This window comes from Balaenoptera acutorostrata, chromosome X (genome assembly GCF_949987535.1).
Source record: "Balaenoptera acutorostrata chromosome X, mBalAcu1.1, whole genome shotgun sequence".
NCBI classification, from domain to species: Eukaryota; Metazoa; Chordata; class Mammalia; order Artiodactyla; family Balaenopteridae; genus Balaenoptera; species Balaenoptera acutorostrata.
This window is the reverse complement of record NC_080085.1, coordinates 21,155,379-21,181,613: the sequence shown is the minus strand read 5'-3', so window position 1 is coordinate 21,181,613 and position 26,235 is coordinate 21,155,379. Positions and strand designations below refer to the sequence as shown.

At 43.9% G+C, this 26,235-nt stretch overlaps 2 protein-coding genes across 5 annotated transcripts in view; one reads left to right on the top strand and one right to left on the bottom strand.

Moving 5' to 3' along the window:
* The window catches only part of PCYT1B (phosphate cytidylyltransferase 1B, choline), a 174,963-nt gene extending 168,792 nt beyond the window's left edge, over positions 1-6,171 (top strand). For all 4 annotated transcript variants that reach the window (XM_057538946.1, XM_057538945.1, XM_057538951.1 and 1 more), the window contains one exon: positions 2,302-6,171. In XM_057538946.1, the coding sequence (XP_057394929.1) occupies positions 2,302-2,514 (213 nt within the window). In that variant the 3' untranslated portion in view covers positions 2,515-6,171. The remainder of the gene's footprint in view (positions 1-2,301) is intronic.
* Positions 6,172-13,305: 7,134 nt separating this feature from the next.
* The window catches only part of PDK3 (pyruvate dehydrogenase kinase 3), a 76,799-nt gene continuing 63,869 nt past the window's right edge, over positions 13,306-26,235 (bottom strand). The window contains exon 12 of the mRNA XM_057538169.1: positions 13,306-23,791. Within this exon, the coding sequence (XP_057394152.1) occupies positions 23,761-23,791 (31 nt within the window). The 3' untranslated portion in view covers positions 13,306-23,760. The remainder of the gene's footprint in view (positions 23,792-26,235) is intronic.

The following is a 26,235-nucleotide window of genomic DNA, read 5'->3' as shown; positions in this document are numbered from 1 at the left end:
ATTTCCACTTGTGGGAATACAGTTGACCCTTGAACAGGTTTGAACTGCATGGGTCCACTTATACTTGGATTTTTTTCAGTATTAAATACTAAGGTACTACATGATCTACAGCTGGTTGGATCCACAGATGTAGAACTGTGAATGCAGAGGGCCAATTCCAATGTTTTACACCGATTTTTCGACAGCACAGAGGGTCAGCATCCATAACCCCCCCATCGTTCAAGGGTCAACTATTATATCTGAAGGAAATGAAAACACTGTGTTGAAGAGATAACTGCACCCCTGTGTTCATAGCAGCATTATTTGTAATAGTGAAGACATGGAAACAACCTAAGTGTCTGTCGATGGATGAATGGATAAAGTTGTGGTTTATACACACACACACACACACACACACACACACACAATGGATTATTACTCATCCATATAAAAGGAGGAAATCCCGCCATTTGTGATAACACGGATGGTCCTTGAGGGCATTATGCCAAGTGAAAGAAGTCAGAGAAAGACAAATACTGTATGATTTCACTGACAGATTGTGTTTACCAGAGGTAGGGAGTATGGGGAGGGGAAATTGCATGAAGGGGGTCAAAAGGTACAAATTTCCAGTTATAAGTAAGTACTAGGGATGTAATGTACAACATGATCACCATAGTTAACATTGCTGTATGGTATATATGCAGGTTTTGAGAGTACATCCTAAGCGTTCTCATCACAAGGAAAAAAAATTTGTATCCATATGAGATGATGGATGTTAACTAACCTTATTGTAGTAATCATTTCACGATTTAAGTGAAATCATTATGCTGTACACCTTAAACGTACATAGTTTGAGAAGAACCAGAAAGAGAAGTTCAATTGTTCATACAATTGAATTGTATGTTCATACAATTGAATTGTATGTCAATTCTATCTCAAAACTGGAAAAACTTTTAAAAGGTTGGGAAGATGAAAAATATCTTTAGCAATCTGATATATTAAAAAAGGTATCTCACATCAATCATTTTGCGTTAGTTTATTAGTGATGCCAAACATTTTTTAGAGTTCATTTATAAGTCTTTTGTGAGTTACCTGTATGTGCCAAATGCTCGTTATCTTCTTTTTGGTTTCTAAGCTCTGTTTATATACTAAAATGCTTAATTTGTATTTAAATGTTGCAAAAATTTCCCCCTTTTTTTCATTTGCCTTGTACCTTATTTCAGTGTTTTTTTTTTTGAGGTACAGAAGTTTTAAATTTTTTATATAGCCAAACATCAATCTTTTTTTTAATGGTTTCTTTTTTTGCTTTTATGCTCATACCCAAAGGTATTTCTACATCAGCAATCTTACCATACCCCTCTCTTGATTAAAATCTTCCAGGGGCTCTTCAGGAGAAATCCATCCTCCTCCTGGTGCTCCAGCCTCAACTACTGTCACCCTATAGGCACTTGGGGTCCAGTCAGGCCAAGCAGTTATGCTTAGCCCTGTCTACTTAGCACCGTCTGTTTGGAAAGCCAGTCCTCATCCAGCCCCACGGGCTCACCACCCATCTCCACCCCTTCTTCCCGCATGTCACTGAAGCCCCAGCTTGGATATGACCACCAACTTTATCCTTTTCTTCCCCCCCATGCCCCTCCTCACCCAGGTAACTCCACTCCAGCCCCCACGGTCTCCTTGCTTGTCCTGGGACGTGCACTGCGTGCTCCCTTCTCGGAGTTCTGTCTGCAGCGTGCTTCCCCCGATTGCCATTCACGTGGTCCCCTCCTCACCTCTTTCAGGTCTCTGCTCAGACAGCATCTTCTCAGCGAGGCCTTCCCTGAGCGCCCTACTGACCTTTGCAGCCCACCTGTCTCCCCGGCCCACACCCCCCTCTGCTAACCTCTCTCGTTTTAGTTTTCCCTCAGACCACAGTTCCATCTGACACACCTCATATTTTGCTTGTTTATTGTGTGATTCCTCCCTCATATCCATGAGGATAGGGAGTTTTGTTTTATTTCCTGCCGCGCTTCGAAGTACCGAGGACACTGCCATTTGCCTGGCACAGCATAGGCAGCAGTTCGATTTGGAGATGGAGGAAAAGGCGGTAAGAAGGGATGAGTCCCAAGCACCAGCCGGGAGGATAATCTGATGCGGCAGCATCTTCCTGCCCCAGAATCTCACTCAGCCCCTCCCCAGAGACAGCCTGGGGAACATGGGCTGGCATGCGAGCCTGCGTTTGTGCGTGCAGGTATTAGAGCAGCGGCTGTCCTTCCTGCCTTGTTTGTCTCCCTACCGCCTCAGAAGGCTCCGTTAACAGACGCCTTCTCTCCCTTCTCTCTCTAGAAGCAGATGTTCCAGGAGAGGAGTAGCCGGATGCTGCAGGCCTTGTCCCCGAAGCAGAGCCCTGTGAGCAGCCCCACCAGGAGCCGGTCCCCTTCACGCTCACCGTCGCCCACCTTCCCGTGGCTCCCGAACAAAAGCTCACCCCCCTCCTCACCCAAAGCAGCCTCAGCCTCCATCAGCAGCATGAGCGAGGGGGATGAGGATGAGAAGTAAAGGCTGCCGGCAGACAACAAGGGCCACGCCACACAGGCTGGGGGGAGGGCGGGGCACGGGGGACGCCTGAGTGGTGTGGGAAGGGAAACAGTCGCAGGAGCTGCAGCTCAGCCAGGAGACCCTGAGCTCTGCTACGGGAAGGCCTTGAGACCAGCTCTCCCTCAGTCTCCACTCAGCCTAAGACTTGGGCTCTGCATGGAGGTTTCCCGCCAGACAACCTATACAAACTGCCTTAGCATCATCTAGAACCACTCTCCTTTAACCTTGCTAAGGAAAGGTGCAGAGCACCCCTGGGAGACTTGTACTGAGTGGGGTGCCTTCTGCTTTGCTCCTTACACTGACCCCCACCAAACATACCACCTGTGGAAGTGGCTGTTCCCTCAATCTACTACTTCCAGCTCCTAAGGGCCCTGCACGTTGCCTCCTACCACCCAAGCTCTGCCAGAATAATGTTTCCAGTAGAGGTGGCAAAGTGCTTCTGAAATAGTCAAGCTACAAATGCCAACCTTCTCAGTTTAGCCACGAGACCTGATGTTGCAACACAGTTGCATCAATTCTTTCCAGTTCCAGGAACGTGGCGTCTAGACCAAGCCTTGCTTTAGGCTACATATATCAAAGGTCACCTAGTGTGAACCTCAACTTCTTATTCCAAGGACAGTTTTGTCAAGGAGAACGCCACCTAAGGTGTAATGTCTCCTGGTTGTACTCTTTCATCATTGGTTTGACTTCATTGTTTTCCAGAAACTACCTTAATCTGTGGGAAATGCAACAAAACAGAACATCATATATATACATACATATATATATATATGTATATGTATATAAAGGAGCCGCTTTGCTTTGGCTCCAAGTTTAGCAGATGGTAGATGTTTCCTGAAGCTTCTCCTTCAAGGATGCTATTATGGAATGGCTTTTCCCATTTCTGACCAGTTAACAGTTTCATAGACCTCAAGTAATGGTTTGATGTACCAAACCACATAGTATACCAATAGGGGGTGCTACCTGCACGTATCTGTTCTATGTATGCTCCCAATATGCCATCCAGGGTGTGTACCATATGCAATATGAATCTATGGTGGTGGCATTTTACATTATCCCCCTCTCCTGCTCTCACCCTAATACCCTGCTGAAACCCTTGGTCTTAAGAACTACCTGGTTCCCTTGTGACTTGGGCACTTTGTCAAAAGCTCATCCTGTATTCCAGCCATGAAATCAGCATGTTGTGCTCACAACCTCCCATCATCTTTTTGGGTAGAGGAAGGCTCTGAATAGTTTTGCCGAGCAAGGTGGGAACCTCAGCCTGACCTCAGCATCTGGACGTTCCAGGTAGTCCTGTAATCACCCACCTCCCCGGCCCTAGGTTTCAAATGGGATGAAGGCGCTAAGCATGCCCGCTGAGTTGTCTGAAGTTACTGTTCCCTAAGCACAGGTAGAAATGAGCAGGTAGAGGCAAGATGTAGAACCACACTCTTGGGTAGAAGAGGCATTGCCTGGCTGTCCCAGTAAAGCCAGAGGCCCAACACAGCAACTTGCGGACAGAGCCCGGCATCTCTTGTGACAGAAACTCTCCCTTTCAGAGACCCTGGGAAACAGCCTTCTGGGTGACAAGTGGGGCAACCAGTGAAGGAAGGTGGCATGTCTTTCCCCCTCGTGTTGGGGTTGAACTACCTCCCTACCCACCTGGAGATAAGTGGTGTTTGTTGGGAAGCAAAACCATGAGGCTAAGCTGGCTGGGAACCCCCTTGTTCTGGGCACTTCCTCCAGAACTGTGTAGAACACTCACGGGACAGAGAGCTGGTGGGAACATGGCGCGTGCGAAGAACACTTGTTGCCGTCAAGGCCCAGAGCACTGCTCTGCTGAGAGGGGCAAAGGCCCCGTTCCTCCACTGGGCCCCTTTGGTCTCTCTCCCGTCATGTACCCGGGGCACACTGGGCATGTACGCCCACCATCTCCTGAGCGGTGACAGGGTGAGGAGGCCCGCTGGGCAGGGCAAGGCAAGGCAGTGAGAACAAGGGAAGAGAAAAGGAGAAAGAGGGGCCTGGAGAAAGGCAAGAAGGTTAAAGAAAATCTGCGTGCTCATACCATTTCAGGGCCTCCCTTTGTAGGGGAAACTCTCTTGGGAATGCCTTTTATGGGCTTTTGCCACGGCCCAGAGCAGATAAATCCACTTTTACCTGATTCCTGCTCTGGAGCAAATAGCTTGGAATTGATGTATCGGGCAGATTCTAAGTTTTCAGGCCTCACACACCACACTGACAGGTGCCGCTTACATGACTCATCAGATTCAGTGCCATCCTAGCTGCCAATTATGGGAAATGACCAATGCCTGGGATATCCCAGGGATGGGCCGCAACAACCCACAAGTGGGTTCTAAGTCTCACCCTCTGTCCCCCTCCTGACCTGTAACAATACCTCCCCACCCTCAGGCTACGAGATTACCGAGAAGGAATGAGGAGATCCTGCAACCCAACTTTTGATGCTTCCTGGCCACCAGTTTATCCCTGCCCCTCCTCCCCTGCTTGGGAGGAGATGGGCTGGCTCTTTGTTTGGGCCGGCCAGTCAACAGTAATGGCCAAGAGTGCGTTAAGGCTGGAATGAGAGACGTACAAAGTGTGACACAAGCTTGGAGAGGTAAGCAGGAATGACAAAAAGCAAGGAAAGGTTCTTTTGCCCTAGACAGGGAAGGAAGCTTCGGACTGAGGGCTGGAGAAGAGCAATTTAGGTCATGGAAGGAGGCAGGTTACATGAAGATGGGCGGGAGGGGGAGCATAGTTCCTTTCCGCTCCCTTATAAGTGTCAGTCACTCCCTAACAGGTAAAGGAGGCAGGCTTTCTTTCACAGCCACCCAAGGTTAGTGGGTACCTGTGCAGGATGTGGGTTCCCGTCCAGCTTCCCCATTTCAGCCCTTCTCCATTAGCTGCCACATCTTCCTCCTGGGGACCCTGAAATCAAATGTTCACCAGCTAAAAACATGGGGCAACTGTAATGTCATAGTCACATTGAATGGCCTGTCTCTGGCAAGCCAACTCCCGTGGGCCAGGACTTTACAAAGGCAAAGGAAACCAGCCTCAAGAGGAGTGATCCCAAGACCTAAGTCTGCCTTCTGACCTGCTCTGCGGGGAAGAGACACAGCTGCGGGATGGCCAGCTTGCTCCATGCCTTAGGCTGGAGTTACTGAGAGTCCATCCTTGGAGGGAGGGACGGAAGAGCATGGATTCGTTCTCTCCATCTTTGGGACTTAGCACCCAGGCATACCCCAGGGAGAGACTTCGAGAAGGCGACCTACACTCAGCTGACTCAGATGAGCCTGAAGGGAGCAGATATTCCTGTTCCTCAGGCATCCGTTCAGCACTAGTCTTGGCCATCAGATTTTTCTTTTTTTAAAAAAACAGAATGAGCTCATGAGGCGTTTGCAACTTCTACTTTCTCTCTAGACTTGAGTTTTTTGTTGTGTCCCTGCAACGTGTCCCGGGACAAAGCCATAAGAAGATCATACATACTTAAGACTATGCTGTACACGTGAGACAAGAAGAAGACGACTCGTCTGGGTTAAAGCCCGACCTTATGCCCAAGCATTTGCTCTGGTGCTGAATAACGTGAACTTCCGGAATCAGCCCCACCTCTCCCCACCCCCTCCTACCCCTGCACATCCCCCTCCCCGCTCCAGACCCACTCCTGCTCCCCAACGGGACACGGCATTGCCAACTTGTTTATAAATAAAGGGATGCAGAATTGCACTTTTGCCTACTGTGTTTCTTAAAAGCGTGGTGCTGTGCATTCCTACTCATGAGCTCCGGCGCAATATGGAAGAGTGCAGGTGTGGCCACTGTCCTGCCTCCGCCCAGCTGGGCCCCAGCCCTTCAGAATGATGGGTCTGCGTGCCGTGCAGCACGGGGCCAAGCCTGGAGTTGCCAGCTGGCTCACGCCTGACATGGAAACGATCTAAAGGTCCATCAGCAGAGGAGTGGATAAAGAAGATGTGGTACATATATACAAAGGAATACTACTCAGCCATTAAAAAAAGTGAAATAATGCCATTTGCAGCAACATGGATGCAACTAGAAATTATCATACGAAGTCAGTCAGAAAAACAAATACCATATGATATCACTGATATGTGGAATCTAAACTGTGACACAAATGAACCTATCTACTAAACAAACAGACTCATGGCCATAGAGAACAGACTTGTGGTTGCCAAGGGGGCGGGAGGGGTGAGGGAGGGACGGAGGGGGAGTTTGGGGTTAGTAGATGGATTCAACAACAAGGTCCTACTGTATAGCACAGGGAACTATATCCAATCTCCTGGGATAAACCATAATGGAAAAGAATACAAAAAAGAATGTATATGTGTGTATAACCGAGTCACGCTGCTGTACAGCAGAAATTAGCACAACATTGTAAATCAACTATACTTCAATTTAAAAAAAAAAAAAAGGCTGCTTAGGAGCACTCACCTGGAGGGGAGGTCACGGAGAGAGCCCGGCCAGGACCCTGAGTTGTACGCTCCACCACCAACTTGCTTTCTGACCTCGGCCAAACCACTTCACTTCTCAGACCTCAGCGTCTGCTTTTGTAAAATGAAGGGGTAGAAGGAAATTGTTTCTGAGGTCTCCTTTGACCGTAAAAGTCTCTGAATTTAGGAGGCAGCCTGCGTCGTCCCTAAGCTTCTCCAGCTATGACGCTGTCACTGAGCCACCTGAGGAAGTGCTTACCCTTCACTGGGAAGCTGGAGACCTGACCTGGGGCCTCCACAACCGACGACGTCAGTGCCGCACTCATGCCCGCAGCCTCCGCAGGCTCTCGGGTTCCGCCCACCCTTCTTATCTAGCTGCCTGGCGGCATGCTTTTCACCTGGACTTAAACATTGGGGCGTGGCCATTTCCACCACTTGTCCAACCTTGGGGAAAAGCTCCTTTGGTCAGCTGGAAGCAGATAGATGGGGGTGGAGGCTCTCAATCAGGATTCCAAATGTCAACAATTAAGGCAGATTGATGTTCTGAGAATTGTGCTCATGCCCTCCACTAGCCGAATTTAGGAGCGTCTATTAACTCCATCTGGAGGGGTTTAGCTCTTTGAAATGACAACAGTTCTAACATTAGCCTAGATTCTAGAAGAAATAGAACCAGGCCTGCAGGCAGCAAGGGAATTCATTTAAAAATAGAATACCTATCATTCACAGACCACATTACTTGGCTTTTACAGATCAAACACATTCTCGACAGGCTGTATTTAGAGTCAGTTACAGGTTTCCTCTTCACTTTCCATGATACCTCAGAAATGTTCTCAAGGGAAAATCAGTTCTAAGGCATAACAAAACTCATGTTTAAGAACTCTGATATTTGCCCCAAAGAGAATGAGCCTTTGTTAACAAACCCCTAGGATTAAAAGGTACGCTATCAAAAATGTTTACACACACACACACACACAGTCCTCTTGTATTGAAGTCCTCACAGCTTATTGGAGTTGAATGTTTAAGCAACTTCTCCAGGTATTCAGCAGAGGCTATTAGATAAAAAGACTCCTACAGAGATGCTTTTCAGACAAAGAGGGACAGTTCATTAGCACCAAGTGTATACCCAGTGATCAAACTCTTCACGAAACCATCAAGTAAAATCCTTAAAATAAAGAACCAGTAAAATCTGAAATATCATTAAGAGCATAAACATCCACAGGTGCTAATTGATCTTTACCTTAGGCCCTGTACTGCCATAACTTATATTCTAGAAAAACACCACCACATTGGTTGAATGTCAGCTGCAGTTGACCACATGTGGGAAACTTGAAGAGAAATGTTCAGAGTAGGGTTGACTTGTCTCCTGTAAGCAATTTTTATTCTCCTTACCTTTGTTCTCTCTCTTGGGGGGCAGGGAAAAGAATTAATCTGCAAGGTTACTGTACTCTATTCATAAAAGCTGAGTTCTGATGGAGGGATTAGACATAACTAAAATATTTGATACATAATCTTCCATTTTAAAAGAATTAATGAATCCATACCTGAAAGAGCTGGGATACTTTACCTCTTCCACAGGGACCTTTTCAACTTCTTATACTTGCAAATGAACTTGTCGCTCTAAAATTTCCAAGTTCAAAGAAAACCTGTCATCTTCTGCCACTCACGTGGCAGGACATGACTCATTACATAGCTTGAGGCGATAACCAGACTTTCTTGTCTGATAATCACGTTCCACTGGACGGATGTTGGCAAGATGCCATTTACTGGTCTCACCATACAAACTGACATTGACACAGAGTCATTGATTCTTTTTCCATTTTTTCCCATATCTGGTACCCAGGGATTAACAATAAAGTAGTTGAAGAGGTATGTGTGTTAGTTTCCTATTGCTGTAACAAATTCAGTGGCTTAAAACAACACAGGTGTGTTATTTTACAGTTCTGGAGGTCAGAAGTCCAAAATGGGTCTTACTGGACTAAAATTAAGGTGTTGGCAGGGCTGCATTCCTGTCTGGAGGCTCTAGGGGAGAATCCACTTTCTTGCATTTTCTAGCCTGCATTCCTTAGCTCGTGGCCCCCTTCCATCTTCAAAGCCAGCAATGGCCAGTCCAATCTTTCTCACATCACATCACTGTGACACTCCTTCTGCCTCTCTCCTCTACGTATGAGGGCCCTTATGATTACATTGGGCCCACTAGGATAATCCAGGACACGCTCCCTATTTTATGGTCATCAGCAACTTTAATTCCTTCTTGCCGTGTAATAAAACACATTCCCAGGTTCTAAGGATTGGGACGTGGACATCTTTGGGGGGCCATAATTCTATGACTGAAGACAATGGTCATAAACCCTTGAACCTTTTTCCAGATCCTAACAGAGTTGAGGAGCAGTAACCCTCATGCAGAGAGATTCGTGTTCCTCTTTTTAACATTCCTACATCTACTCGTGATGGACCCCTTAAATGTTTCTCTTGAGTCTTGACATCCACAAGAGAAGCATGAAATAGGTATAATGGGAGATGTTGGACCCAAATGAACAGGCTAATTGGTCCATGAGGAAAGGAAGGGTTGGGTCCTCAACTCATGAACATGGAGCCGTGGCTGGTAGAGAAGGAAGTTTAAGAGCTTCCCTCCCTGTTCTCTGTACATATCCTCCAATTCATATTTGGCTATACCAAGAAGACAAGAAGTGAAAGGGTAGCTAACCAAAGTCTTTGATCACTGGACACATTCTTGCTGAAATAAGCCAAGGAATACAGTTTCTGGCTATCAGGCAGAATCTGTTTCCTACCAATGCTCCCCCTGGTTTGTTTTTGGTTTTGTTTTTCTGGTCATTGGAGGTTGACCACAGCCAGTTTAAGCTGGGACTCACTTCCAGCCATCCAGTATCAAGGTACGCCATGCTCCTTTCTAGAGTAACTTATTTTTCCATGGTTGCCTTTGATCTGCATTTTAACTTAAGGTCTCACATACATTCCTGTCTGAAGCATTCAGTAAACATTTACGTGAGCTCGTAGGTGCTGGAGATATAAAGACGAAAGAGGACACAATCCCTCCCCCCACCCCAATTTCAGTTCAGTAACTTGACTCTCAATTCTGACCTCTGACTGGCCCAGCCTCTGGCTTTACTGAGCTCTTGATCAACAGTCCATGTTTCGGACTGTGCCAAATAGAATTTGACAATGATTTGACTTACTAATTTCCCTTTTTTTTTTTTCCTAATCTCTTTGGGGTGGAGTACTCTAAATTTCCCAGAGTGCTAAGAAAGATTGCTAACTCCTACTCAGAATGGGGGAAAATAGAAAAAAAATAGATTCGTAAAAGTAGATTTTCTATTTATGAGAAACCACTTGTTGAGAATGCTGAACGGGGGAGGCTGGTGACGTCACCCCTCAGCTGGCCCGTGAATAGGAAGACTCTGGGCGAGTTACCTAAGTCACAAGGCGTCAGCACCCTCTTTCCTTAAAGGCCTTACCAAACAGGTGTGGGCCCTGGCCTGGAATGAACTCTATTTGAACAGAGCTGTTCTATGGACGAGATGGTCATTCGATGTCTCACCTTAGATTCTTCGATTGCAGGGTGGCTGACGGACTTCTCCCAGAATAATGGGGCAGAATTTGCTTTCATAAACTATTATTTTGTTACCAGTCGAAGCCCTAGAAAGAGAGCAGTTTTCATGTAAGAAGCTCGTTCCAGTGATTGTGCTAAGGTGACAATAATTATCTCTAACTTTAGAAATAATGACACTATTATATTAAGCTATTACTAAGGAACTGTTGAACGCTTTTGCATCCATCACTGTTGTTGAAATCATGAACGTGTTTATTTTGTTTGAGCACTAGCAAATTGTTTGGACAAGAATGCCAGAAAACAGTAAGAGTAGCATTAGCTTAGAGTTTCTTGCACAGAAGGAAACAGCAAAGCTTCTCAGTTGTCCGAAATCCAAATCGACAAGGCCTTTTCTCTCTTAAGTATTTCCCAATTACCTATTAAATAGAACATCAATGACCCTAGGCCTGCTCTATGCCAGGGAGACAGGATTTGCTGCTGCCAGCATTTTAGCCACTCTCAGAGGCTGGTCTGTGGTTTGGACTTGATCAGTGGTTTTTCAATCCTGTCACACGTTAAAATCTCTTAGAGAACTCTTTAAAAAAGACTCCTCAGACACCATCTGACGGAGTGGATCTGAAATGGGCCCCAGGACTTGGAGATTCCAATGTGGCCAGGTTGAGACCCTCCAGGCTATAGTCAATACTTCAATTCAGAGAACAAAGTGAGCCTCTGAGAGAACTGGATTCAAAGAGGGTGACAATCAATGCCTTTTGTAGCAAACATGAGAAGTGACATGCCAAGCAGCTAGGACAGGAAAACGTCGAGCTATCATCTTGTTATTTTCTTATCCAAAGAGAGACTCTTACGTTGATGAAAGTGTCATCAGTAGGCAGAGGACAAAGGATTCATTTTAAGACCAACATTTAGAAATGACAAGGGTACTGTCAAGCACCCAACCCAATGACTGGTGAAAATGGGTACTCGATGTTAATTTAAAAAAATGCAACAGCGTGTCATGGCTGTACATAGCTGCACTGTCCAGTATGGTCGCCACTAGCCACAGGTGGCTATTTGAATTTAAATGAATACCAATTAAAAATTCAGTTCCTCAGTTGAACTAGCCACATTTTAAGCGTACAGGTGGCTAGTGGTGGCCATATTGGACAGCAAAGCTAGAGAACGTGCCCGTCATCACAGAGTTCTAGTGGTGGACGGTGGTCTGCAGCAATCCTTCCCAGAGGCAGCCCCTCCTATGTGATGCTTTATAATTTATGCATGTGATCAAAGAGTACGTCTCTGTGACTATGAAGTGAACACCTGAAAGCATCAGCAGATAATCATTTGTAAACATGCATTGTTAAGCCATTGGAAAGAATTCTGAAATGAGGACAAGGAAGTAAAAACGGACACTACAGTGCAATGCTCTTCAGCAGCTTCATGGAAACACGGACTCTTGAGCGAGGGTCTCTTTGTGAGTCTAAACCATACTTACTTCCTGAATTTCAAACAGGGCAGGACTGGCTGCTGCAAGAATGCTCTTCCCCAGATGTGAATGACGCGTTAGCACAGTGACTGCTGGATGGACGATTTAAGAATTCTAACTAAAACCACTGTCACTTTCAAGAGTCAGTGGTTTGGTATTCTTTGGGCAAGATACAGCACAACATGAAAGCAGCTGATTAGTAATCGCTTCACATTTTCGGTTTTAAAGAGAGCCCTGTAACATCAGACCTGGGAAGAACCTTGGAATCATGCAGTCCAACTCCCTAATTTAATAGATGAAGATACTAAAGCACAGTTAACAGGGAGCTGGTAGGGGAACCAAGGCAAACATGCTGATTTCCTGACATTAACACTCCCCAAGAATCATCCAAACCCGAGGTTCTTGCCTCAAACTTTCTAGAAGTTTTGTTTTTTAGTGATGAGAACACAGGACAGGCAGTTGTGCGGCTCCCAAATTTGAAAAAGGACACCCATTCATCATTGAAGACTTAGTAAAAGAATGACACATTGGCAAATAACACAAAGACCCCACCTCTTAGTCAGGAAGTACCTAAGTGCAGCCAAGTGTCTTCAGAGGCACTGGGTTCTGGTGTCAGCGCTGCACGAGCTCCTCAGAAGAGACCATGGAACCAACAGCTCTTTAATTGAAAATGTCAAGTTTTTTATCTTCTGCATATGGCAGCAGTTTCCAACTTACATTTTTTAAAGAATTCCCCTGGGGTATTTGTTAAAATGAAGATTCCTAGGCCTCCCCCCCAGAGAATCTGAATCAGAAGAGCTGAGGCAGAGCCCAGGAATCAGCATTTAACCAGCATCTCAGGTAATTCTGGGGTAGGTGGTCCATGGCCAGTCAATCCCAATTTGTCCAGGACAGTCCCAGTTTACATCTGTCGACATGGTTTACAGCATAATTATTAACAGTGCTCTTTCTCACTGTCAAAAGTGTCCTGGCTTGGCCAATATATTGTATGGTCCCCTTTCTCCAATCTCTGGATCATATTATGAAAACCACCACTATAACGATTCACTGTTAAGCAGTTTATTTTGCCAAAAGGCGAGCTGTATGTTCCCTGCCACAGAGAATCCAAAGAACCTGTCTTTCCTTTGAGTGATCATAAACATTTTAAGAAGTACTCTTGCCCATTCCCAGCAATTTGCAAAGGTGCCTGGTGCTGTTCACGGACTGAATTTCAGAAACCGAGCGAGCGGACGGCGGAGCTTACAGGTGGGATGGATGAGACTACAGACAAGAGCTCAGGAAAAGACCACACTGACGCACAGTGAAACACAACTACCACTTTATTGTTCGATGACTGCAGTACACAATTGTCCATGTGCTCCGGGACTCGTCGGGCTCTGACACACACCAAGGATGGCTCCGCGACTGATGGGGAACATGATCTGAGCCACACACTTCCCCGGTCATGTTTTTCCAACAATCACAAAAACAAAACACTTTTCTCCACGGAACGTGTAGCGACTAATCACCTCAAACCAAAGTCATTCTTCACTTGTAACAGTGTGAACCAGCCAGGCCACAGAACAGCACAGAACACGAGGGGCCGGGCTTCCCTCTACGAACCACAAGGCAGCTTGTGAACACTGGACACACACGTACATTTCACTGTAACTAAGCTGACAGCTGCCCAAAGCCAACCAGGTCAGATTTGGACTTCGGGGTACAAACACCGTAATGAACGTTCATTTCATATACACGTTACTCTTCTTCTCTTGTTAAATCAGCTATTGTTCCCAGTTTAGACATTGCTTTTATGAGTTAAGGAGTTATGATGGAAAAAATCAGCCAAGTGACTTTACATTTCAATGCAGCATTAAATATGTTCACAATGGTATATTTTACTCCACGTTGACTTTTCTTATTTGGTTCAAGCATTTCTTAACTATTCACAACTTGTGTTCTAAATCTGGGAAATATTGAAGTTACAAGCACTCATGTACTTTCGTGAGGATGTGAACTTAGACCAACAGATGGCATGATGCGCATATAAACCTGAAGCAGCAATTACAACCTCAGATGACTTTAACACCAAGGAACTCTGCAGAGATCAGGGTTAGCCAGGATGCTAAAGTGATAGGGTTCACTCTCCTAAAACATGCGTCATGTCGTCCAGGATGGACTCGAGCACAGCCTGGGTTTTTAATCAGAGTGGAGCATTCGGTTCCAGTGCAGCACAGCGAGAGGACAGAATAATAACAAGGAACATGAGAGAAACAATGGAAGAGGCAACAGAGCTCAATTCCTCCGACAATGAATATAGCCAACTTGCATTTTGTAAATACATAGTACTTTATACTTTCTAGATAAACCTTGCCTTGGCTGTCTCCTCAGAGCCAAGATACATTTAGTTCGGTCTAGTCTAAAAAAGAGTTTTAAGCATATGCACAACTTATTGGTCAAATTCACATGCCAGCTCTAACAGGAATTTTAAAAGTAAAAAGCAAGATATCAAAGGACTTTACGTGATGCTTTCCCCTGGAAGAGTTACACAGGCAGCTAGAGAAAAAGGGAGCAGATACAGGATCTTGGCAAGCCCCTTCTATTTTAGGTTTTATGCTGGTTATGACAGCCAGGCAAAACCTGCGTCCTGATGGCGATCGGCAAGCCAGGGTGTGAAGCCTGCGATCTTGCCTGGTCCCTCTCCAATGGCCGGCGGTTTTCAGTGTTTTCAGATCCCTACACTTACAGGCTGTAGCTGTAATTATTCTAAAACATTTGTTCTAATTAAACATGGGGAATAGTAACCTCAGCAGTGTTTTAGATAAAGGCACAGGCCAATTCTTCATGTAAATATAGTGCCTTTTAAAATACTGATTGAGGTTTCCCATGGATATAAAAGTTCAAATGACAAAAGAAGATGGAATTTATAAGAAAGGGGTGCCATGATGTATTATAAACAGCAATGTAACATTTTATACTCATCCTGCCTGTTTTCGCCAACTCCTCATCACTCTTGTATATCAAGCATGGCCAAACGGCAAATGCCTTGGACTTCCAATGAGATTTCACTTTTGTCATTGCCTTTTTAATGCCTGGCATATATGAAGAGCCAAAACAGTTAGAACTGAATGTTAAGGTTCTTTTCGTTTTCTCTCAAAAAGAATCTCAAGGTAAGAATATTTTAAAACATTAAGTAGTTCTGTTATCAGTAAGCATTCCATTCTAAATGTGTCATTTTCAATGAATTTGGAAGGCAGAGATGAACTGAAGAGCCATTAAGCCAGTCATAAGTGCCAGGATTAGACATTTCTTCACTTTGCTAACTGCAGGGCGAACATATTGCTTAGAGTACATATGATCTTTGACATTTGTGCTGTTTTGGCCTATTTGCAAAAGTCAGCAGGCCATTCTGAGGTTGGCAAAAGTTAGAATTATTTAATAGAATGTGCTTTTAAGTGAAATTTTATTATCCCACAAGGATTCAAATCCAATGGGAAACAGAATCTTCACTGAAAAGCCAAGAAGCAAAATCATCAACAAAATCAAATTCCAGGATTTCTCTATGAAAATCTCAGAGAAGAGCGATAAAGAAGTCTTTGTATACCTACTAAACAAAGGACTTTTAGGTGTCCTTTTATTACGAAAAAGCCTAGAAGCACATAGAATCTGAGTGCTGATAAGGGCTAAGTTCAAGTTTCTTGGGTAATCTTGTGTTCCTGAGATGACAATACTCTCAAAACTCTAGCTCTAGAAATTTAGACAAGAACTATCAAATCTGAGCACACCAGGATAGACTTTCAGAGATTTTCATGGGGACTCTTATCAAAGGCTATCCCTGAGACATGCAAAGGTAGTGAAAATGTAATTCTCTGAGTACAAAAAAAATATAACTTATAAGATCAATTTGATCTCTTCACTTCTCCCTTTAAAGAAATTACTAAAATAAAAAGATTTATCATTATAGTCTAAACTCTCCTGTTCTTTTAAAAAATCGTTTTATTTAGGGAGAGGCCAGGCATGGGCGGGATGCTTTCACATACATTCTCTCTCCCAATACTTCTCTTAAAAGATCACTTCTTTAAAGGTACAGAAATAAAAATAGACTTCTTACAATTATAACAAACTTAGTGGAATCCCAAAATAGTTGCATTTTAAAGAATGCAACTGCAATTCTTCAGTTTTGGAAACCATGTAACATGAAAAAGTTAAGCAAACTTAATGGAATCCTCAAATGATGAGAACTTTTAAAGAATGCAATTAACCATTTTGTACTTTTGGAAAATGTGATATGAAAAACAAATCCAAAATACCTCTCTATGTAAATTAAAGCTCAAGACATGGTATTCAAAATTAAAATGATTTACATAATCTACTATACTTTGTTTTTTTTAGTAATTAACCTTCCTGAGGCTGATTTTGTTCTTAGTGTTTGCTTAACTAAAGTGCTTAATAAAATTTCTACAGAATATATTACCCTCTTCATAGATGAATATTATTTTGAACTACAATCTGACAAAAATCTAACTACATTTAATTATGCTTGATTAATCCAAATGTCACTGAGAGATTTATAGAACAGAGAAATATTTTTCAGGTTAAGTTCATCCTCTTTTCCACTGCAAGCTTCCTGGATCCACTGTTACCACAAATCTACTACTCATTTCTCTAACATCAAAAAAAAATCCCACCAAAAATATTGCCAATAGTCCAAACTGGACCATGGGACTCCAGGCATCAAGCTCTACTGCTTATCCTTTTCAAGAGATGTGCAGAGTCCATCAAAGACTGAAGTCACCACTTCAAATTGGGAAGTGAGCCACCCCTGCAGAGTCAGCAGTGATGGAGGGAAAAGGATACAGAGACGGGAAGTCAAATACTATTATGGATTTATTAAACACTGCGAGGATATGAATGCGAGATAAGGGGTGGGCTTTCTTTTAATGCAGGCACTTAACTGCATCAGACATTTGTTTGGAGGCTTTCAGTAGTGATGCCCTAAGGTGCTTTCATTTATATGCAAATAAGTCCATTTAAAGGGCAACAAATCGGCTCTACTTATGGGAACAATTCAACTCATCCCCTCTCCTGCTCCAGCACTCGGCTCTACCCTCCCTGGGACCAGACAGGCAGGTGTCAGAAAACCGAAAGTGTCCTCCCCGGCTCTGCTGCTGCCTCCGAGGGAGCAGGACCACCACCGAGAGCCACGTGTGTCCCAGCGTAAGCAGCTGCCCGCGTCTGGCTCCACTGACCCCATCACTGGGATCCTGGGCAAGTCAAGTCCAGGTTTTATAGATAGATGAAAGAAAAGGCAGAAACAATGGTTTCTCAAGGACTGTGTGACCTCAATATTGCTGTCATTTTATTTTCTTCATTTTGGGGGTTGAACACAGCTAATGCCAACCTACAGACTTGAGAGGGAAGCCGCCTTGGCTGACCCTTTCCTCCACCTCTCAAACCAGTTCGCAAGTGTTAATGTCCTCCTGACAAGCAGCTCTTTTCACTCCAGCATCACCAGCCAGAAGCTGGAATTGGGAAGATTTGGTTTCAATCATGATTTCTGAAGTTCTACAAAGACACATCTGGAACTGCTCTGATTGCATTTTCGTTACGAGGAAACAGCAGCCCACACCATTCAGTGCAATGTGACGATGAAAGCTGGCTCCCCTCACCTGACCATGGTTCCCCGCAAAGGGCTCAGCCCGCTCCTGGACCCAAAGTCACAGCGCCCCGCGGAGCCAGGCCCAGAAGACGGCCTCTCCAGATGCAGATGAACAGACACAAAGGAGACAAGAACTCAGGGCTCACCAATGCTTCCTCGTCCAAGGAACCCACCCGTCCGTGACAATGAAAACAACAGTTACAGCGTTCGGTGCCTCCACCACCACTCGTCCTTTGCAACCCCCTTCCCGCCTTTATTTTTCTCCCAACTGTACTAGAAACTTTCCTTGTTGAGTGTCTCGTCTGACCCCCCAGCCCGAACGTGAGCCCCGCGAGGCCAGGACTCCCGTCTGCTGTCATCACTGCCACGTGCCCAGCACTGGGTATTTCTAGCGCGCTGGAGACGCTCGCTATTATTTAAAGGGAGGAATGAACATGGCTTTCCTTTCCACAACTCCTCTGTCTACCACCTTCACTTCTTCCGTCCCTCACACGTGGACACGTGTTCCATTCTGCACTTCACACCAGGATGGAACCAGGGCCAAGACTCTGACCTGAGGGGAAGGCACTGAGCAAGGCTGTCACTCCCGCTCCTTGATCACTATGCCTGGCTCTGAAGGTGAGGAAAGCGTGCCCAGTGGAATACGCTGCCCACTGAGGAAAGGAGGCTTCAATCCTACAAACAGGCGAAATAAAACCCCCAATCTGTGATCCCCCTATAAATGCACTTTTGAAATATCAGTTTGTGTGACAGTAGGTCCCAGACCTACAAACCATCTCAAGGTATATTCATGAATATCAGCAAGCATCCTGATGAGGACTTAACTCCTTCCTATTTCTTAATGAACCACAGTTTAAGATGGGTTGATGAAAAGACAGGTAAGAAAACCTGTGTCACAGTAAAGCTCTCATAGGGTCACCACCCTCCGTTGGGCAGTTCAACTAGCAACCTGTTAGTAAAAAATAGTTTAAACTTCTCTTGATAATTCTGATTATGTGCTAGTTTGAAATATTCCATCATATTTAATTAACTAATAAATCACTGTCAATGGCTGGTAACTTTTTAAGTTCATGAAAATGTCACATGCCCCCTGTTTTCAAACCAGAAGGTACTGACCTCTCTAATCAATGGATCAGGAACCCAAGTTAAAAGTTATCTTTCCACAAAGAACAATAAACAAAAATCCTGTATTAATTAAGTTATTAACGGTGCTTTCCAGCTAGTGATATTGGTTCCATCTGTTGACTAACATATAGCTTATGATTAGGAAGGACATTATCTTCAAAGTCAATGTTTAGGCAGCTGGACGGCTGGGAAGATGGCAGAGTAAATCATGTTTATATACGTGCTCCTGCCCTTCAACACATACATCCAAAAGCTGAAAAAGAAGCTGTCTATGGGGAAACTAATAAAAGCCACCACCCCATACCGAGGACTCCAGGAGAGTGTCCGACAACCAAGTTGAGGACTAATCAGAGGAGGGTTCTCGAAGTTGTCAAGCAGGCCACAGTTGCTGGGCAGTTGCTGAGAGCGTTCCAAAGGACTCTACCAATCATTTCTTAACTTGGAGAAACAAAGCCTGGTGGCGGTCAGGACAAGCTGAGGGCACACTGCGTGGGCATGTTTCCCGAAGCAAAAACTAGGTGGGGAGGTTGACATGTCAGGTGCGCCGTTCGTGTGCAGAGGAGAGAAACAGTAACTCAGGAGCCAAACACACAAACACTGACTACATATAATCCAGCAGAGCAGAGGGACGAACCCACCACACTCCTGTTGGGGCGACATCTAATGGACATGGGGAAACTCGAGGGCAATCCTCTCCCCCATTGGGACCCAGCCCCCCCAGGGCGAAGGATTCAACAGTGTCCACGGAAGGCACTCCAAGGAGGCTTTGCTTCACTCCTCCTTCCCCCGCGTCCAGATAGCAGCATGGAAAACAAAGACAGCCTCTGCCATTACATTCCATCAATATCCAGCCTTACAGTTCAGGGGCGCAGGTGATCAAATGCTTCTCACTTGAAAAAGGAGGAGTCAAGGAGGATTTATCCACACTCTTCTTGGCAGATAGAAATGGTCCCATGCAAAGACCAACAAATAAGCAGAAAAAAGCCATCACGATACTTCTGCAACAAGAAAAAAGCAAAACAACACAAAAGGAATGAAAGAAGCAAAAGATAGATAAGCACACTCTGGAAATAGAATCATTTCAGAAACCACGAAAACAGAGTTCAGCTTCCCAAGAAACGAAATAAGGAGTCAAAGAGGACAACACAATGAGAGAAAAAGCTGGCAGAGCTAAGGAAAGACACAGAGGAAAAAAAAAAGAAAACTGTAGCAGAAGTGAAAGCCACATGGCAAGCATTGGGGCCCAGAATCAATACCACAGAAAACAGAATCAGTGAAATGGGAGGTTAAGACCTGAGGAAAAAATCACACAGCAGGAAGAAAGACAAGGAGACCAAAAGCAATCAAAGGAAAGATAAATGTGAAGGATAGAGAACAGAGAGCCAATATAGGGACAGATTGTTGAACAAGAGAGCCAATAAACCGGTAAGAAATGCAGAAAGGCCCGAATGTCAATGTCTGATGCTCACTGAGTACCAGAAAAAGCCAACAGATAACTGCTGGCCCCGAGATACACTCGAATGAAGTTACTGCATTTCAAGGATAAACAAGAAATCACAAGTACTCAGGGCAAACAAGCAGTTCATCTACAAAAGGGGAAGAAAAATCTGTCTGGACTCAGCCCTCTCAGAACCACCACACACTAGAAGACAACAGAGTGATGTCTCCAAAGAACTGAGGGGAAAAAGACGTGATCCAAGAATCTGAGAGACAGCCAAGTTACTGTTCATAAAAGACGGCAACAGAAAGGCATCTGTAACTATGCGAGAAAATCCAACTGAAACTGTAATCCAGTCCACCGAGAGATAAAAGCGTCGACTCTCGAATGTGGAGTCATTGTATGAGAAGGCTGGCAGTGAGCACTGACTTCATTCAAACATAGAATTAAGTCTAAATAACTCCAGTAATTACCTACAGTTATACACTTTAAAGTCGGCTGCCTTTCTAGGTAACAGCCGCCAAATCCATTCGATTATCTCCACTAACTATGCCAAAATGAAAACACACAAAAGAAAACCTTTCCTGAATGAAATTCTCTGACACTACAGAAAAATTTTGGTTTATATCTTACCCTTGAGGGTTAATATACCCAAGAAACTCCTCAAAAAAGAGATAATGCTAATTACCTGGTGCATGGCTGAGAGCATGGACCTAGGAACAAGACGACCCAACTACTCACTTTGGTTCTTCCATGCCACCGTGGCAAACCACTGAACTGCTTTGGAACTCATATGAAAAAGAGAGATAATACCTGCATGGTCCACCGCGTGGCACTGGAAGGATCAAACAGGATGCTGTATGCGAAAGTTCTTTGGAATCTATAAGCAAGGGTATAAAACCACGTCACCCGATTGGATGGCAAGAACCCACTATATTAAGGAGTCAAAATCAGTCATTCAGAGACAACGAAAGGATCAGATGGCTCCCATGGATCCATCACTACTTCCTTCCTCTTGTTTCTCTCCATTTTCAAGTCACCTCTTAGCACTATAAAAAGGAAATTCAGTACTTCCACAGCTCACAGCTCCTGACCGGAATTATTTTTAATTTGGAAACAAAGACAGTTTAAGAACTTAGAAAGATGTTGCCCACCACCCGAGGTAAATGTCTGTCAATTTCCATTCACTAATTCAGCTAATATTCATTAAGCACCTACTATGTGCCAGGTCCTACTTCAAATAGTAGACACTGTCCCCAAATACTTAAAGATGAGTAAATGAGAGGGAAATGCAGGGCAATTTGGGAGGACTAAAGAAATTTAGCTGAAAGACGGTTAATGTCTATGTACATTACAACATGTAGAAATGTGACCAGATACATAGAGACAAAAGCACAGCAACCAGCCAGAGGGATGCACCTAAGTTCAGAGAATGATGTACAGCCAACAGGAAGGATAAATGGATACTTGGGGCAGCTAAATTGTGTGAATGCAAGATGTTCTGAAACTCTTCTTATGGTTGCTTTGGAAGCAAAGTTAATTTCTTAATGCAGAAAACAAAGACAGGTGAGGCAAGATTGTCCTGGTGTCAGATGGATATGAGTAAGCCAAAAAGTATATCAGTAAAGGACTACCAGTTAAGTCATTGAAACATTGAAAGAAATCTTGACTTTTGAAAAAGACCTGAAAAGAGAGGAATATCATAGGCTTTTTTCACATCAGCTTTTCCATCTGCATCCTTTACATGGAGCTTGGGGTGAGGGCATAACAATCAATGGGAATTCCTCAAGCACACAGAACAAGGCAGGAGGGAACACTCCCGAATCTGCTGCCTCCTTCCCTTACAGTACATCACACGTGAAAGTGTAAAGGGCTGTGGTTGGAAATGCAGGCCAAGTAAGATACTGATAGATGATCTGAAACTTATAAGAAAGCTGGAGTCTTTAAAAATAAAGGGCTGTTATTTTTACATCTTTATACCACAAGGAAATAATCATATGGAACTCAGTCTTCAGGAAACAGACCTCCATACGGACCACCTCATCACCCATATCTTGGAAGTACGTCGGTCTTTTTCTTACCTGAATAATTATGAGTCTCCTGATGAGAGCCTTCTAAGGATGGGAGAGATGAGGTCTTTCTAAAGATGAAAGAACTATCATGAGCTCAGGTAACATAATAAAATGAAAGAATATCAGATTTGGTGGAACTAAGAGAAACACAGGTGCCATCAAGCCAAGCGCAGCTGGTCAGAGCACAACTCCACCCAGGGGAAAACTGTGACTAAAGAAGGAGGAATACTTTACAAGTGACAGCTCTGAACTCAGTGAACTCAATACTTAAACACTGGATGGAAACATTTACATGGATGTTAAAAGAGAGCAGAAGTCAAAGTAGATCATAAATATATGAAAAATTATAGTGAAGAGAAACACATCCTGTGGAGCTTTATAAGTTGTGAATTTTAATCTGGACTCTCAGCTTCCGTTTCTAAGAGTAAATACAACATGGCTCCTCTTTCCTCACCCCAAGTCCTCTGCCAAGTCCACCTTTCAGCAAAAAATAAACTATGGTGAAAATCAGATAGACAATTCTAAAACCGGCTAAACTTCATGAAAATATAAATTATGAAGACCTGGGGCATTTTTCAAAATAAACTAGAAAGAACTTTTCCCTTTGGTCTATTTTACGACTAGTAAAGTGCATCATATAGGGACTTAGAAAAAGAAACATAACATGACAAAAGGACAGTATTCAGAGGTAAAACTGTTACATAAGCATAAAAATTCCACTTCCCACTCTTTACGAACTTGATAATGACCAGAAGGTAGACTTTCACCTAAGATCTTTGAAACCAAGCAGTTAAGTGAAAAATTCCAAGACAACTTTTGGAATGCTTTAATTGACAGAATGGAAGTATACAAATGAATTTCAAAATAAAATCTATGCATCCAAGAGGAAGATCTAACACGAAAGTACCCATACCTCACAATGAGAATCCGGTCAGATGGAAGAAGGCCAAAGTCTAAATCAGAGAGTGAGGAGGGATGCATAAGAGAAAGGAAGGGCCCAGGGACCGAATTATCAAGACATGCTAAGCTGACGTCCTCAAATTCCAGACTCCCCAGGCCTTAGCTGGTGGTTTGGGACAAACATGGTATTTGGTCGCAAAGAGCAACAGTAGAGATCGGCTGTATCTGGAATGGGGAGGGAGCTGAGAAATCTGGGGAGACTGCAGACACTCTGTGATAACGAGGACAGAGGTATGAGGACGCGAGTGCTAACAAGGTTCTGTGTCCCCTTATGACAGGCGCCAACCAAACCACGACAACGTACTACGAAAAATGACTCAAGTTACTACTTTAGTGGAAGATCTGAAGTAGCTACAGGAAACTTCTGTGGAAAAGGTCCATCTCATACAGAGAGAAAATACACATTCAGACACTGGATTAACTATAGTGCCACACGCAGAGTCGGTGGAGGAAAGGAGTTCTTTCTGGGTGACTTGTAGAAGACCATCTTTTCTTCATGGAGAGGACCGAAGCATTCAGTTCTTTACAAAGTTCTGTTAGTCTTGAACTTGTCCCTACAAAGAAAATAATGGGAATATCCACAGTGAGTTTATGAGGACAACCTTCTCTATTTTACCCGAGACTTACTCAGAGCATTTAGTTACAGTGATGATTCAAAAACCCGTGCCTTATCTCGGAATTATTCTCTATGGTTACTACAGAAAATGAATTACCATTTAATGACTTATATATACTTTAAAACAGTTCTTTCCTCTCAGTTAAAAACCTGATTAGAAATGAGGAATCACTGCTAATGGGTATGGGGTTTCTTTGGGGGATGGTGAATATGTTCTGAAATTAGACAGTGGGTGAGGATCACACAACTCTGTGAATATACCAAAAGCCACTGAATTGTACACTTCAAAAGGCTGAATTATATCTCAATAAAGCTGTAATTAAAAATCTGCTTAGGAAATAAATTTTCTTAGAATTTCTCTTTCCCCTAGTGAATTTACCATACCTACTAAATACTTTCCCAAGGTGGCCACCAATTATCCTATTTGTATAATTGAAACATCAGGCTAACCATTTTAAAATCTTAAAAACTGCTTTCTGCTAAAATTTGTCTAAGATATTAGAAATGAAGGCTCATACTTAATCAGCAGTATACAACCCGCTAAACTATTTAAAGTTTTAAATAGACTTTTTCAAAATTTTTATTTATTTATTTGTTTCTTTTTGGCTGCATTGGGTCTTCGTTGCTGCGTGCGGGCTTTCTCTAGTTGCAGCAAGCGGGGGCTACTCTTCATTGCAGTGCGCAGGCTTCTCATTGCGGTGGTTTCTCTTGTTGTGGAGCACGGGCTCTAGGCACACGGGCTTCAGTAGTTGTGGCTTGAGGGCTCTAGAGCGCAGGCTCAGTAGTTGTGGCGCATGGGCTTAGTTGTTCTGCGGCATGTGGGATCTTCCCAGACCGGGGCTTCAACCCATGTCCCCCGCATTGGCAGGCGGATTCTTAACCACTGTGCCACCAGGGAAATCCTAAACAGCCTTTAAAACAATATTCAACAAAGGCCATCTTTTAACAATCCAAATGGACCTAATGTTTATAAAGACTGCTTCTGTGCTACCCAAATAACTCCCCCTACTAGAGCCATAGCTGGAATTAACTGCTCACACCGATGCCCAACATGCTACTTGACTTACATACGGACTGAAAATGGAATCAAGGGAAAGTGATCCAGGTGTTTCAAGCTAATTTAGCTTAATCTCCGCCGGGAATGGTGTGTGTATGTGTCTACACACACCTGTGTGTACACTCACACTCATGTGCACAAACCAAACTCCTCTAGATTTCATCATTTGAGGTGAGTGACCAGTCCGGCAATATTGCACAGAGGTCCATCACAATACTTCTGCAGAAAAGAACAAACAGCAATATAGATACCCTTTATATCATTCATCAGAAAAGACCAATGCTACTATAAAGGTACAAAATCACAAAGCTATATAAACTCTATTTGCATACAAATACCTTTCTGTTGCACTATGTTAGGAATCAAGGTTTTCAGAGTAAGAGGAAATACATACAATTAAAATATAATAGCGAGGGACTTCCCTGGTGGCGCAGTGGTTAAGAATCCGCCTGCCAATGCAGGGGACATGGGTTCGAGCCCTGGGCCAGGAAGATCCCACGTGCCACGGAGCAACTAAGCCCGTGCGCCACAACTACTGAGCCTGTGCTCTAGAGCCCGCGAGCCACAACTACTGAAGCCTGAGCGCCTAGAGCCCATGCTCCGCGACAAGAGAAGGCACTGCAATGAGAAGCCCACGCACCGTAACAAAGAGTAGCCCCCGCTCGCCGCAACTAGAGAAAGCCCGCATGCAGCAACGAAGACCCAACACAGCCAAAAATAAATAAATAAATAAATAATTAAAAAATAAAATATTAGCGAGAAACACTGAAATGTTAAAATCGAATAAAAATATCAATATGAACTTATGATCTTAAAAAAGATATGTATTTTATAGGTCTGCCCAGAAAAGGGGACTAGAAAAGGTATAACGTACAGCTCCAACACCCAGATTAGGGTCTCTAATACCCATTAAAAGGAAACAGGAGTCCCTGAGGAAAATGGCTGATTCTAGGCAAAGTGTAAGATGAGCCTAGGACACGATCTTGGGCCAGAAAGCAAGGAAGCTTTCAAAGATGAATACGGTTTTATCAATGGAACACAAAGGATCTGGCTCAAAATAGCTTCCAATGGCCAAAGGTGTGCCAGTTTTAACATCAAAAAGATGGCCACTACATGCAGTGACATGGGTGAACCTCACAGAAAGCCAGACACAAAAAGAGCACACACTATATCTTCCTTTTGTTTTAAGTTCAAGCAGTGAGAGAGTCACATATAGTGATAGGGGATAGAGTTGGAATAATTGTTACACGGTAGGGAGGGAAAAAGGAGGAGAGTCTGACTAGAAAGCAGCCTTTTCAGGTGCTGGAAATATAGGTGTAAAAATT